Source organism: Pteropus medius, unplaced genomic scaffold (assembly GCF_902729225.1).
Source record: "Pteropus medius unplaced genomic scaffold, Ma_sr-lr_union100, whole genome shotgun sequence".
NCBI classification, from domain to species: Eukaryota; Metazoa; Chordata; class Mammalia; order Chiroptera; family Pteropodidae; genus Pteropus; species Pteropus medius.
This window is the reverse complement of record NW_024349797.1, coordinates 2,939,291-2,955,614: the sequence shown is the minus strand read 5'-3', so window position 1 is coordinate 2,955,614 and position 16,324 is coordinate 2,939,291. Positions and strand designations below refer to the sequence as shown.

Sequence of the window (16,324 nt, the reverse complement as noted above, 5' to 3'; positions counted from 1 at the left end):
CATGAGTATAGACCCCTTTCCCATGTTCTAGCTATAAAAATCTTCTGGCAGTTGTCTGAACAGACCAGATACATTCATTTCATGTAATATCTATGTCCATGCTTTGTTCAGATGCTTCCTGTGCCTCATTTCCTTTATCTCATTTACTGGGCAAGCACCTATTTATTTTTAAAGATTAACTCAAAGATGATGTATTATAAAACTGTACACTTGAAACCTATATAATTTTATTAACCAGTGTCACTCCAATAAATTTTAAAAAAAGATGAACTTAAACATTGCTACCTTTAGCTTTTCCTCCCTTCCCACACCAACTGAATAGAAAAAAATCATCTTTCCCTATATGTGTCTACTCCTCATACTTTTATCTTAGCATTATTATTTTACTATATTTATTCACCTACATGTTCCTCTTTCCCACTATGAGTGTCTTGAGGACCCTATCTTATTAAGTACCTAGTATAACCTTAATAAATATTTGAGTAAATCAATATAAAACAACCATTAAATTTGTGAGCAGTCATCTGATCTATAAAAAAATGCAACAAATTTTTAAATGATACAAAAATATCATTTTCAAATATCAAAAACTGAGTGTATTTAACCATACTCAGCTTATAACAGAGCAAATGTCTGAGTAGAATAATTCATGCTGTAGCATGTTTAATAAACTGGCAACAGAGAAAGTTGATTGAAGGAAAGCAGATGAATTTTATCTTTTAAGAATTAGAACCTAGGGGCTCCATAATCATCGGGCATCCGCTCAATGTTGTACCTGGCCAGGACAAAAAAGAAATAACAATGGTAAGAAATGTGGGTCTGGAATCCATCTAAAAACCCATCCTTTACTGATTGCAATACTTTCACCCATTATTGTGAATCCTTTTTGTCAGTGGGAACATTTTAAATGGATATAATGAATAATTTATAGACAAATGCCGACTATATTACCTTTATTCTTCAAAGTCAGAAAGTTAACAAATGGGGAGCCAGGCACTGAGTCTGGGTAAGCCCAACTCCTTAGCCCTTATTATTCCCTCTGTGTTCTCCCCAGGCTGAAAAGCTGGACAATAATAGTCTGAGGACTGACATAGGAACATCCAAGGAGAATAAAAAGCAGCTTTTTTAAATAAGCTTTTAGTTTCCCAGAGGGGTGTTGATCACATGCACTAAGTTTTTAGAGAAAAAAAAAATTCTGGCCAAAAAGATTAGCTTGATTTAAATTACTGCTTTGTATTTAAAGCAACTGCATCCCTCTATTTCCTCTGGTAATCTTATTGTAACAATGTACACAACTGCCTCATTCCTAAATCCTAGCTTTATCTCTTGCCCTTGCTCTTGTTACTTTGTCTTATTTCTTCATATGTAACTAAGTAAATATTTGATACAATAATCTCTTTCAAATTCTTCTATAACCTGACCTCATTTTTAACTGATATCAACTACATACTTTTAATCACTTCCCCAAAAGGAAGTTCTCACCTATGGTTAGAAATATACATGATGGGAACTCCAGGGATCTTTCTGATTCTTCGTTTAAGGTCTCGGTCAACCGTGGCCACAATGTAACACTTGTGCTGTAAGAGACATAGACTGAGTATTCACATAGAGCTTACCGAGTCTACTTAGTGATACTATGATGGCATAAACACTGGCCAGTCTGAAGAATTATTCGTATTCACAGTAAATAGCAAAAGAAAGGCTAGAACAATTGTTGAGTAGCCACTATGATGTAGGAGCTCATATTTATAAAAACATTTAATAAGTTGCCTGGGCTGAATGTAGCTCTAAGAATCTTGAGGGGAGGAAAATAGAAAAACTAAAAGCTGCAAACTTTTTTTTGCATCATAAGTGGAAAGGACTTTCACATTTGAGGCAGACAATTCCTTGGTTTTGGAAAAAATGCCCTGAGGGACTCAAGGCAAAGACAGAGTAAGCACCTTAGACTGTAAGGGCATGGCTTTTGCCTTTCCTGGGATCCCAGGGCCAATTCTGAGGCCTCCTAGTGGTAGAGGTAGGCTACCCCACGGGCCATAAAGCCAGAGTAGGATCTCCAGGACAAGTTTGTGCATAGCAGCTCTGAAAGCAACAACATTTAGCTGCCAGCCGGGAGATAATTTGTATTGTACTTTACTTCCATCATACCCAAATCTCTAGTTGAGTTTTAAAGAGTTGCAGCCTTGTGTCAGCTGTGTTGTGCAAAATTAAGAGAAATACCATGCCCATGGGATGGATTTGCTAAAGGGCTAGCAGCGTGGTCACCAGATGAAGATGATTATCCTCAGCAGAGAGACACTGTTATAAGGGCAATCAGTAGCAGAAGTTGAGGTGCTGGACAAGGAAGCTAGCCAGAAAAGAAGAATCAAAAACCCACTATTTCGGGGTACTTGTGAGATATTATCCTGAGAGATTATGTTGTAACTGAGAAATACTTCTGGGTTAGGCACGGTGGAGAGGAACCAAATTCCTGTATTGGGAGTAAATGGAAATGGACCCTTATCTTAGATTCATAGGGAGGTGAAATCTGACATACAGTTGACCCTCGAACAACAAAGGATTTAATTGTGTGGACACACTTATATGCAGATTTTTTTCTGTACTGTTTTTGATCCACGGTTGGGAGTCCATGAATGCAAAGGGCAGACTGTATGCACAGATCTAAGCCATTTTATATGGGGGACGTGAGCATCTGCAGATTTTGGTATCTGCAGGGGGTCCTGGAACCAACCCCCATGTATACTGTGGGACAACTTAAGTTTCTAGGAATCAAAAGTTATCCGATGCACAGATTTTCAACTGCACAGGGGGTCAGCACCCCTAACCCCACATTGTTCAAGGGTCAACTGTATTATTATATCTATACTTACTCACTTAAATAACTTTATAAAGAGTTATAGAATAAAGAATCAATAAGGGCCCCAAATCACACACCTAATAAACACAGGTGTTGAGATTTGAAACCAAGCCTCTTCCTCAAGCCCGTGATCTTTCCATTATGGTTATAGTATACATTTCCAATCTACTTTCTCAAGTAAATGAGGACATGTAGGCTTCCTATGAAGGAATTCCATACAATTTTTTTTTTTTTTTTTTTACCATTAATATTCTTGCTTTACTGACCATGAACATTCAGGAGATAGTAGTTTACCTTTTCTTTTTTAAAGCACAAAGTAAAAACTGATGATACCTGAGTTACTCTCTGTACTAAGCAGTCATCTGCATAGGTTCCTTTGTGTGTGCATGGTAATCGTTCGAATCTCGGATCCTTGGCAATCCTACAGGGTTATAAAAATGAATTAATGAAAACATTCGGCAACTGGAAAACTTTCTGAGTCTCAATCAGTGAAATAAGAGTAACTTGATCTATGTGTAGATTTTAAGGCACCTCTCTCATGAAGCTTACCTTCTAAATGGAAAGACAACACAGAAAAGGGAATTAAAGCTTTGTGACTGACAGCTGGTGTGCCTTAAGTTGTATAAGCTTGACAAAACTGTATTATTAGATTTCCATTTTACAGATGAGGAGGCAGACTCAGATTAATTTTATAAAGTTACCCAGCTGGGAAAAGCCAGAATTCAAAACCAAATCAATTTTAACTCAATCATTTCACTTTCAGGAAGTGTCTTACACAAATGTACAAGAATATAGGTCCAAAGATGGTCACTATAGCAGTTTACAGCAGTGAAAAACTGGAGACGACCTCAATATCAACAAGGTAAAAGTTAAAGACATTTTGGTCCCCCATCCCATTAAAAAAAGTGAGATAGAGCTGTATATATCAATGTGGAAGGACCTACAATTAACTGCTGAATATACAAAGCAGGCCACTTAACTGTTTATACATAAATACACCCATATGTACATAAACGCATATGTACATATATATGTACATATATACTTCAATTAAGAAAATACATATATCTCTGATTCTTTCTCTAGATTTGCATTTTGTCTGGAAAAATACATATTAACTACAAACTAATCCTTCTCAGTTGTCACTCTTAGGGTATGAGAATGGACAAAGTGTGAATATGGAGGGGGAATTTTACTTTTTATTGTATGTATATGTTTATACTGTTTGCCATTAACAAATGAACACATATTACTTCCACACAAATTTGAAAAAGAAAAACTCAAATCTGTGATTCCCCAGAGCAAGGCTCTTTCTATTACACATGATGATGAGTCACAAAATGAATAAAAATACAATGCAGCACACAGTTACCAAGTGCAACAAAAATACTCCACATTGCAGTAGTTTAGAGCTAGGTCAGTGTGGGTTGGGTATAATTTAAAAAAAATTACTTGGAGATGAACTAAAATGAAGATGAAAGAATGTTAGAAGCAAAGGGAAGGCAGGCACATTCCAAACAGGGCACCAACCATCTGTGAAGTGGTTTGGTTGTGTTCAGGGAAGAGCGAGGAGAAGAGTGTTCATGTAGAGGAGAGTGAATGAAACAGATTTGTAAAGGCAGGTTGAGGATAGAGTGGGAAGAGTCTCTGTGAGCTCCATGACACAGGTGATGGGGAATCATTAAAGTTTTCTCTGGGACAGAGTGACAGAGGCAAAGCTTTGTTTTAGAAAGACTAGGCAGGCTGTGAGTGAGGAGAATACATCAGAAGACAGACTGGCTGCTGAGAAACTAGGCAGGCAATACAGTAGTCTGGGTCTTTGCTCTTTTGGTTATCTCTTTCGTTCCTGAAATCATTGATCTCTTCCTTCCTACTGTTCTTTCCCAAAAACACACCAACATGCTCTAGTACCTTACTCATCTTTAAAAAAAATTTCTTTTTACTTATACCACTCCTTCAAATTAACATCCCATTTCTCTGCTTCTCTTCACAGCCAAACTTGGTGCTTCCACTTCATGCCTCTATTTTCTCCTCTCCCATTCTTTATTTTTATTATCATTTAAAAAATAATGGCCTCTTTCCCCTTCTAATTTGAAGTATTTCAAGTACGTAAAAAAGTATACAGAATGATGAATACCTTGTATACACCATCTAGTTAAAAAAATGAAACACTACAAATAAAAATGAAGTCCCCTTTCCAATCTTAATCTCTTTTTACCTCCTTACAAGTAAACTATTATCTTAAATTTGGTATTTATCAGTTCCATGCATGTTTTTAAACTTTAAATAAACGCTGTGCTCCACATTTGTGCTTTTTTTTGGTTTACACTGTATTTGAGATTTATCCATATTGACACATATAACTCTACTTCACTCATTGCCACTCCTGTATAGTATTTTATTCATGAACATTCCACAATTTATTCATTATCTTAATGAATCTTTTAGCTGCCTACAATTTTTTTGCTACTACATATGTAAGACAATTCCAGTATTTGTCTCCAATATATGTACGTGAGCTTCTCTATGGCAGGCCAATTTTTCTTCTTTACCAGAACCCACAGTATAAAATACATCTTACCTAGCACACAGTAAGCACATATATACACACACACATAAAAGTGAATAAAGTTCTGTGACACAATACTCAACCTTTGCATGTAGCATGCAATGCATGTTGGTATTTTTATAGTTTATATTTCATTTTTTAAACTGATTTCACATTAAACTGATTTCACAACCTATAGATTTGTGATCTCCAAATTTAAAGATGCAGTGTTGTAAGAGGATGGACAACCTTGTTTTTATCAGATATTGCCAAATTGCTCTCCAAAGTGATTGTCCAATTTACATCATTAGCAGCTGAGTATGAGAATTTCCATTGCTCCACAGTTGCAACTATTCTTGGCATTGTCAAGCATGCTTTAATTCTTGCCAATCTGCTGAGTATAAAATTATATCACTGTAAATTAAGGATTTTTGTCTTTTTCTTATAAATTTGTAGTTTCTTTATATTTAAAAAAAATAAGCCCATGTTGTTAATATGTTATACTAACACCTTCTCACTATCTGTGGTTTGTCTTTTCACTTTGTTTAAGGTGTTTTTTGTTATACAGAAGTATTCAATTTCAATACAGTCAAATGGATTAGTTTTCTCTTATGGTTTGGACTTAAGAAATCCTTGCCCACTCCAAAATCACTAAAATATTCTCTACATTTTCTATAAAACTTTAGATACTTAATCTACCTGGAATTGATTTTTATGAAAGAAGTGAGATAAGGATCCAATTTTCTTTCTTTCCACAGGGATAATCCATGTTTTAATAGTTATCACTCATAATTTTTTCCTACTGATCTAAACAATGTTATCTCTCATATATTAGAATCCCATTTTTCTCTTGCCTTTAAAAAATTAGCTTTATTAGGGATAAATGAAATATAATAAAATTCAGTGGTTATGAATTTTGAGATTTACATATCCATGTTACTATCCTCAGCTCCAGGCAACCATTGATCTGTATTCTATTACTATAGCTTTCCCTTTTCTAGAATTTCATGTAAATGGAATCACATTTCTAGAGTGATGGAATATTCTATTTCACGTCTATGACAGTGGTTCCATGACTTCATACATTTGCCAAACCCATCAAATGACACAATTAAACTTGGTGAATTTTACAGTATACAAATTATACCTCTAAAAAGGTCTCTCTCTCTCTCTCTCACACACACACACAAATCCACAGGTATATTCTGCATTTTGAATCTACCTTTGCATGATTTTGTAATATGTATTGATCATTTGGAAAATACTGATTCAATGAGTTACCCAGATCTTCCAAATATGGACACATTTCATTATACACTGTAAAAAAAAATCATATTAATAACTTCACTGGTCTCAAAAGAAAGGTCTTTAGAATGGGGAATGTAATAAGCACATAGCTTTTCAAAACTCTAATTTTCACTTGAAAGTGTGAATCTTATCATTGGTAACTAATATATAGTAAGTTGTTTTCCTTGAAGTGACAGGTTCACTGCATTTTTGAGAAAGTATCTGCTAGATACCAAAGTCTGAAAAATCAGCGCTTGTTAGTTGTTCTGCACATAAAAATGATATTCCATGAAAAAATGGCTGGGTCAGCTCACAACTCAAATAAGCACAGAAATGTTTTTTATTGAGATAACCTTCATCCTTTGGTATGCAACGGAAGTGTGCACTTCACATTATCAGAAGAAACACTGATGTGTGTTCCAGGGTTGAGATTTGACAAAGTTAAAAATTTTACTGTTTCATCAGGATATTCTTAAGTGATTCTGGCTTTTTTTTTTTTTAAATTGCCAGTGGTGGCAGTGAAAAATACAAAGACTACTAGCATTATTTAGGCCCATTGCCTTGATTTGTCCTAAGGCACCAGCATAGTGACAAAGGCAATGTCTTGGTATTATTATGAAAATAGTTTTGGAAACTCCCTGCAAAGATTTCTGAGACTGCTAGGGGTATGGACCATATTTTGGGAACTGCTACTCTAAACTTAAGGGTACTTTCTAGAGTAAACTGAAAATTTAGAATATGAATTCTTTTAATTGTGAGGTTTTGAAGGAGATATCTAAATAAACAAATAGATACTAATTGAAAATCTAGAGGAACTTAAAAGGACGCCTACAAGACAAGTAACGACTAATTTAGTTCAAAAACTTCAGCTTACATTATTCACAATAGTCAAGACATGGAAACCACTTAAGTGTCCTTCAACCAATGACTGGATAAAGATACATATATACATATACATACACACACACACACACACATACATACATACATACATACATATAATGGACTACTACTTGGCCATAAAAAAGATGAAATATTGCCATTAGCAACAACATGGAAGGATCTTGAGAATATCATACTAAGTGAAATAAGTCAGACCGAAAAGGTCAAGAATCATAAGATTTCACTCATATATGAGATATCAAACAAAACTCATGGATACAGACAACAGTATGGTGGTTACCAGAGAGGAAGGGAGATGGGGGAGAATGAAGAAGGTAAAGTGGGTCAAATATATGGTGACAGAAGGAGGCTAGACTTTGGGTGCTGAGCACACAATGGACTAGACAGATGTTGTATTATAAAGTTGTACTCGTGGAACTTGGGTACTGGTTAATACTGTTATTAACCAATGTTACCCCAATAAATTCAACTTAAAAAAATTTTCAGTTTAAAAACCTCTAACCTTCAAATGTCTGCTTTCTTAATCACAGTTAACTATTTTTTAAAATTTTTTATTTAATCTAATGAGCCAAGAAATCTTTCGACAGCAAACAGATGAAGGAGAGTCAAAAGAACCTTCAGTATACCAATCTAGAATAACTCTAAATAGACAAGCGCCTTCCTACCTTAGAGCCACTCGATACTTCTGCCCCAATTTCTCAATTTCAGCCATTACACAGTCAGTTATACAAGGGATACCTTCCAGGAATAAAAAAACAAAAACAAACAAAAAAACATGTTTAGTAAAAGAATTTGTAAAGAAACTGATTTTACTCTCTCTGAATTACATCCTGTTGAGAATCTTTAAAAGACCCACAAGATCTCTGGAATGAAGCAGAATAAGCACACTGAAATGAACAATGAGAACTAGAGGAGAATAAAATCCCTTTTCATAAAAAAACTAGGAAACTGTCCCAACCCTACACCACAGATTCCATAAAGTATCTGTCATAAAAATACCTCAGGGAAAAAAATTAAGCTGGATCCCTGACATTCTTTATATAGTAAAATAAATTCTAGATGGAAAAAAATTTAAATGTGAACCAAAAGAAACAATGAAATTAACCAGAAAATGTAAATTTGATCACATAAAAATACGAAACTTCTGTCTGACAACTATCAAAAAAAGATATTTAAGTAAACTAAAAATAAAACTGGGAAAAATATTTCTACACATTTCTCAAAGGGCTAATTTTCTTAATATACAAAGAGCTTACAATAACAGCTTAGAATTACATGCTATTTGCCAGAGACTGTGCTAAGCACTTTACAAGGATTACCTCATTTAATGTTCAGAACAATTCCTATCAGGTAACGTTATTATTATCCCAATTTTTATAGATGAGGAAGCTGAGGCACAAAGAAGTAACTAGATAGCAAATGGTGAAGGCAAGATTTGAACCGAGATTATCAGGCTACTATAGAGGAAAGAGGAATTATTGCATTAAGTTAGTAGGTATATAAATTCATATAACTATTCAAGGACAATTCTGCAGTACCACATTTTTTTATTAAAATAAAAAATATGCATACCCCTTGAAATTGCAATATAGCCTTAGAAAAATATAGCTTAAAGAAATACTGCACCCTAATACACACGTATTCACAAAGATAATCACTACAGCCTTGTTTACAACAGGGTAAAAACTAGAACTAATCCAAATGTCTAGTAAAAATTATATATTTAAACAATAATGTAACTTAAAAAGAAATGAGGAATATCCATATATATAGGCAGAAAAATGTTCAAGATATATTCATTCAAAGTAAAAAGCAAGAAGAAATGGATAAATAAGATGTGATCTATCCATACAATGGAATACTATTTGGTAATGAAAAAATTATGTACTGATACATGCTTTAACATGGACAACCCTTGAAAATGTTATGCTAAGTAAAAGAGGACCAAATATTATATGATCCCATTTTAATGAAATGTCCAGAATAGGCAAATTTATAGAGACAGAAAGCAAATTCATGGTTGCCTAGGGATGGAGGGAATGAAAAGGGTTGGGGGATGATGGCTAAGGGGTTCAGAGTTTTTTTTTAGTAGTGAAAATGTTTTAAAATCGATTGTGAATACAGTAAAAGCCACTGAATCGTACATTTAACATAGGTGTAGTATGTGCTATGTGAAGTATATCTCAAAGCTGTTTAAAAAAAGGCACAGTTAAGTAATGTATGGTCCATTTTCATTAATAAAAGAAACAAAAATAATCTTTACAGAGATTGTATATTAATTTTTAAAAACTGCCCCTTTCTGAGGAAAGGCATTATAGGAAACTTTCATTTTTTTATGCTATCGATTTTTTAAAAGTACATTAATACTTTTGAAAGCAGATAAAGTTGAGAAATTTTAAAATAAAATACAACACCCAGGAGAAAAAGCAGTTGTAAAATGGAGGTATGAAGTCAGTAGGATCAGGTTATCATGAATTAGAGGGCAATGTGAGCCTTAACAGCATCAAATTCAGAGCCATGTAGCAGTGGAGTAAGCAAGGGCTTGCATCTAGAGCAGGGAGGTAGGCCCAGAGAGATCACTATAAAGAAACAGAAAGTAACAGGGAAGAGGACTCATGGACAGAAAAGAAAACTGATGGGAAGCTAGCTATTCTTTCTTGTTGGAATATCAGATGGAAATGGAATAGACCGAAAGCTATGAACAGGTCAAAGGGCACCTTTAAGGCAAGAGGAAGATAAAGGCCTTCCTTTAGGTATACAAAGGCAAGTGAAGAATTAAATAAGCATAGATTAAAACAGTTAAGTTAATCTCCTAGGTAACTGAATTTGCACTTAAATATTTCTTTAGCCTTTCCTTTTAGGTACTATGTTACACAGCAGACTGCAAAAGTGGTATTTTCCTTAATAAGTTTGTTTTTAGAAAAGGCACAATGAGAGCATTTAGCTGTATGCATTATAGCTGTATAATGTATCCATATGTAGAAAAAGCCTAACTACAGGGCTAAAGCTATCCTAAACAATCATCATCTAGATATAATGGTGGAGTCACTTCCAAGCGGCCATGCCTGAACCTTCCATCCATTCCATTTATAAATAGGTGACGGTATCCCTGGAGAAGATGCTAAGACAACTATAAGAAACATCATGGGAATACAAGAAACCTATCAAAAAGTTTAGTGTCTTCTCTCATACATGGTCACCCTAGTCCAGTCTTACAAGCATGGCAGTGCCCCAACTTCAGACTATGCTTTATTATTTCTAAGAGATTTTTCAACGAAAATTAAAGTATTACAAATGCATAGCTTTAAAAAGAAATATAGAAAGGCCTATATGAAAAAATAACTGTCCCCTGATCCTTTCCCTCTCCACCAATTCTGATCCTTAGAGATGACTATTTTCCTCCATTAGCTATTTTCCTCACTTGGTGGTTATTTCCACCTTGATAAAATAAACTTATGCATTTACTTTTTATATTTATTCATTTTAGGCATTTAAAGAATTTAGATCTCTTTCCCATTACACATCCCTTACCCCATCTTCCATTCTTGTTAGTTTTAAGAAATAATAAAGAACATATACATTACTATCACTCTGCAATATTGATCATTATATATTATCTTTTAAATATTAAAGAAGGTGGTGCAATTTTTTCTCTTTGTTTCCAATAATTTATTCTTTATGGCATAGTATAAGTCTAATTTTAATTTGCACCTTTAACTAGATGACTGGAAAATATGAATACAAACTCACCACAAAATGCAATAGATCTCACTATTAAGAAGCTATTCCCTTATACATGGCCTAAATTTTCTTTTTCCTACTCCTAATACTGAAGAAAGATCATTTGAAGAGGATACCCAAATATAGGAGGGAAATTTATAAAGAGTAAAAGTAAATTGCATATCTTAGTGTAACAAACTACTCCAGATCCTTTGCAATACAAATAAATACCAAACTGAACTAGAAATCATTGACCATATCTGGTTTTGTGATCGTAAGTGGCAAAATGTCTTATTTAGCTTTTCTGCACTGAAGTGGAATGGAGAATGTTTCCTCCTTAATGTAAAAGAGTATATACACTGAGAAATATATTAAATTTTCATTTATCCGGAATTTTAAAATCCAGAATTTAGAAATAGAAAATTCCCCTCCTACGTTCAAAATTGATGTCCATAATGATAATCAAAGTATATCATGTTTTCTCAACTGCGAAAGTCTAATTATTCTCAGTTAAGTTTGCGTTATATTTCACTTCATTGTTATGGTGAGCAAATTAAATGGCCAGCAATTCAGTACTAGAACTCTATTCCCTTCTTTCCATGTATTTGGATAACTGTACAAATGTCACAGAAATGTAAAACTATGATACTCACACTTGGCATACAGACAGTCCATCATTGACTGTACTAAGTCCAGTTTGGCTTTAATGGAAAAGTTGATAAAGTTGGTATCAACCAGGATGTGGTAAGGGGGCCCCAGCTGTGTGTTATATTGGAAGAATAGGCAAGAAGGGTGTTGGGGGCTGAAAGAAAAAGAAACAAAACACAAAGTAATGTCTACATTGATAGTCTGGTATCAACAAAAATAAGAAGTCTCTGCTCAGAAAAGTTTACTATAGATTAAGTTCCTTTTTCCTTGTTCTTGGAAATAAATCCTAATAAATCCTGATATACTCATCACCATTCTAGGGCAAAATGAGAAAAATAAGAAAAGTGTGATGAGGTTTTATAAAGTTAAATGTGTTTATTTAAAAGGAATGACCTTTATTCTGAAAATGTCATTATTCTTTTGGTAATATATTCTCTCTTTCATGAATGCCAGTGTGTTAAACAATGGCAATTATTTCTTTTGAAAGATTCTTGACAAAGAAAAAAAGCTAATGATCCTAGATTTAATTCCCAGGAATTTAGGGACAATTTTACTGCTCCATGAAATCCAAAAACCTTTCAACTATCAGAGTTGGTATATGCTCATCAATATCATTTTCCTTTGCATAGCTGGACTTACAAATGACTGAGCAAATCTGCTTGGGGAGAGCCTGGATTTCTAAGAGGTTTGTGGTTTTAGAATGTCTTAAAGGAAAACTTGAAAATTTTGATTACTCACACTTCTCTTTCCTTGAGTGCACTGGGATCTTTCTTTTCTTTCTTTTTAGGTTTTAATCTATCCTTTTCTTTACTAGGAAAAAAAAAGTAAATTAAATGCAGGGGAGAAGGAAAAAAACAGTAATTATAATCTCATTAGAAATTTAATGTTTCACTTTTTTTGTCTTCAGAGAAAATCCTGTGACTTTTTTATATTACTATAAGCATACATATTTTTATATTTATATATATATATATATCGATAGATCTATCTATCTATGTTGAGCACAAGTAACTGTGTGGGAAGTAGTCTGTAATTAACAATCAATTCATAAGACATAATTTAAAAATCTAGCAAATAATCCATAAAAACTGTTACTAGGCAAATAAATGTTGGTTATACTATCACTTCTTAGTCAGAATCTCTTATGTCAAGGATCAAAATCCACCTCCAAGCAGTGGGTAAAACGGCCGACATTTATCTTCTGAAGACTTAGATGCTTCCCCAGTGAGATTCCCTCATATGCCTCTTACAAAAGGCCAAAATGTAACAACACATATGTAACATTTAACCCTTAACTAGAAATATTATTAATGGGGCAAATTTCCTTAAAATTACATAATAAATACATGTTAAAGGCAGAGAATACAATTTATAATTCTGAAGGCTCTAATGACCATTCCTTTGTGCTGAGGCTCTGAAACACAATGAAGACCCGTCTTTATTTAATAACTTCGTTCATTATTCACTGAAGCAGGGAAGCTTTTTGGGTCCTCCTTATAACAGGGAATATCATTGTACTCTTCTTCCACAGCCATCTTAATTCTTCTAAGACTTATGAAATGGAAACACTTAGGTGTTTTCCCATTCTTTCAAAAATATTTCATTGTCAGGTGCTGGAGACACAAGACCAACATGATTTCCAACCTCACCTACTTTCAACAATTACATTTTTTCCTGGAGAATATAGTAATGATCAGAACATAAAAAATAACCCTATCTACCTCATGGAACTGTTAGCAGGCTTAAATGTGATGTGGTAAAGTATATAAAAACGGTGGAACGAAGTGAACAGTTAAGAGATGTTTAATTCCCATCCCATTCACCGGTGTACTCTCGCAGCAGCTATGAGACTGTTATACACTTTACTAGCTCAAGCTATATAAGTCCAAGACACAATAATATTAAAAATAAACACAATATAAAAACAAAAACTTTTACTACTTATCCCCTCGTGACTCCTATATCTCTGGGCAGTCTATGAACCTAGTTGATTGGAGACACTCACAGCCTCTGATCTCTGAGACTAAGCATTCGCTTCATGGTCGCATACTTCCTTGTTTTCTTTTGCTTTCCCTTGAAACAGAAATTTTAGAGTTAAAACAGTTGGAAATACATCCCATCTTCTTGAGTCCTTTCTTTTCTTTTGTCCCTTCCCTTCTTCCCTCAAATATACAGGTGCTCTTATCCTCTCCTCCCCAACCCCGTCCTCTCCCTACGCTCTGAGCAGTTTAAAAGCTAAGATTAGAATGAAAATAAGCACAGGGAATGCGGAGGAAATTTGGCCAGGGTCTGACTCTCTCAATCTCCCCCCAAAATGTGATCTGACAATGCCCCTTCTCGAACCCTTCCCTCTCACCATGTTCACGCCGCACTCTGGTTTCTTCCGGAATCACCAACGGCGCCACACTTTCACGTCACTCGTATACTGCTTCCGTCAAAGGATAGCCCGGAAGCGGAAGCCACTTTGAGAAACGGAAAAGCTTGGAGCCGGTTCCCAGGCCGAGCGGAGGTCTGTACTTGGATCTCTTGGAGGGAGGGTCGAGGGCTGGTCTTCTGTCGTGGGTTGCTGTCGCCTTTCAGGGCAGCAGACCTGGGACGTCCCCGCGCTGCACCCTCCAGGCCTGGTAACGTTTCTCTCCTCCACCACTTTGGCACAGAAGGACCTGCCTGCACGAGAGTTCGAGAGAGAGAGGGAGGACAAGGGTTGGGGGACGGGGGAGACTGAATTCTGGATTGCCCAGTAGTTTGGGGAAACACATTCTCCTCGTCCTGCAGTGCTGGACGTCAGGTCTCTACCGTGCAGCTCGGAGGCTCTGGTTCCTTTTTGGCTCTCCTAGCCGGCATGGTGCTTCGTGCAGCTAGATGGACGAAGCTTAAGATTCTCCGAGTAAATACCGTCTGTTCCTTTCTGTGAAGAGAGCGATGCAGCGGCGTTTGAGGGCCTTCTTTATAGACTGTCTGGAAAACTGGGGCATAAACTTGCATATGTTGCTAGTTACCAAGCCAGGAAAATGGTAGGAAATAATTGACGTTCATTGTGAAGCCGTGGTGTGTCATCCTTAATGAAAGGGAGAGTTTTTGAGAACAAGAAGGGAAAGATACAGTTTTAATTTTTTGAGTACCTGGTATGTACTCCAGTGGTTGTAGCCTTTTGGAAATCAAGTACCCCTTGAAAGTTTTTTATTTATTTATTTTTAACTCTTTTAAAGTTTATGGAAAGCCAGAGACGAGTCTTTAAAAAATGAGTACACATTACAGCATTTGTCATACGATTTATGAGACTCGTGGACTCTGACGCCCATTTGTGGGTTCTCTAGGTGTTGGTGAACTTAAAGTTAAGAATCCCTGTCTTGTATACTGTACTTGGCACTTTAGTTGTGTTACCTTCTTTGACCTTCACAATAACTCACGTACCCTCATTTTACATATGGAAGCTGAGGCTTATACTTTATTCAGGGCTTTGTTTGGGTCTGTTTGATTTCAAAGCCTGTACTTTTATTGCACAAAACTTTCCTAGTGTTTGTGATCCAAAAACATTTTTTTATGTTAAAAGGAAAAAGCTGCCTACTGTGTAACCCTTACTATGAAATTGAACTTAAGAGTCTGACAAATGGGGCTAAAATCTATGCTCTGCCTCTTACTAACTATATAGTATTGGGAGAGTTAATCTATCTGTGCTTCTGTTTCCTCATTGGAGATAATAATAATAGTACATGTCTTATAGAGATGTTATTAGGTCTAAACTAGTTAAAATGTGAAGTCTCTAGAAGTGTGCCCGCCACAGGTAAACCCTATGAAAGTGTTTTCTATTATTATTGTGTGTCTTCCAACAAGTTAGTGGTGGTGTTGGAATTTTACGCCAGTTGTATTATAATCGCTCTGTGTTGGAACTTTCATGTGTTGATAACCTCAAGAACCTTATTAAGTTTTCAGTTTTTGAAAAACTCAATTGCAGGGTGATTTCATGTGTTGATTTGAGCATAGACACAGTTTTCTTCCTGCTTCTTTCTCTTTTAGGCATGCATGTATTTAGGTAGCTTTGATGTTCACATATCTGACTTTGTAGGCTCTAAATTTTTTATGTTCAAATAGCTTTTTTATTGAAGCATCTACAGATAGTGTATGTGCTTCTTGCTGTCACTAGACGTTCCTAATCTTTTCAGAAAGCTTGTCTGCCAAGCTGTAATTCATGGGTAGAGCTGTTTTTTTACTGAAGCTTCTGTAGATACTGTATGTGCCTCCTGCTGTCGCTAGAAGTTCCTAATCTTTTCGGAAAGCTTGTCTGCCAAGCTGTCATTCATGGGTAGAGCTGATAGTGACCACTTTTTGACGCATTAGAACTTCTTGGTGATTAGGCAATAAGC

General features: G+C 35.4%; 2 protein-coding genes across 5 annotated transcripts in view; one reads left to right on the top strand and one right to left on the bottom strand.

The window, feature by feature from the left end:
• Positions 1 to 570: 570 nt before the first annotated feature.
• On the bottom strand, positions 571 to 14,418 carry FCF1 (FCF1 rRNA-processing protein). The gene is made up of 8 exons (XM_039883809.1): positions 14,317 to 14,418; positions 13,966 to 14,033; positions 12,699 to 12,770; positions 11,966 to 12,114; positions 8,258 to 8,330; positions 3,188 to 3,275; positions 1,483 to 1,577; positions 571 to 775 (listed from the first exon to the last, which is right to left on the bottom strand). The coding sequence occupies exons 1-8, from the start codon at positions 14,317 to 14,319 to the stop codon at positions 727 to 729; spliced, it is 597 nt and encodes a 198-aa protein (XP_039739743.1). The 5' UTR covers positions 14,320 to 14,418; the 3' UTR covers positions 571 to 726.
• Positions 14,396 to 16,324, top strand: part of AREL1 (apoptosis resistant E3 ubiquitin protein ligase 1) — a 37,698-nt gene continuing 35,769 nt past the window's right edge. For 3 of the 4 annotated variants that reach the window (XM_039883808.1, XM_039883807.1, XM_039883805.1), the window contains exon 1: positions 14,396 to 14,469. The gene's annotated coding sequence lies outside the window, so the exon portion shown is untranslated. Of the gene's footprint in view, positions 14,585 to 16,324 lie in introns of all 4 variants that reach the window. The other variant, XM_039883806.1, reaches the window with a different exon arrangement.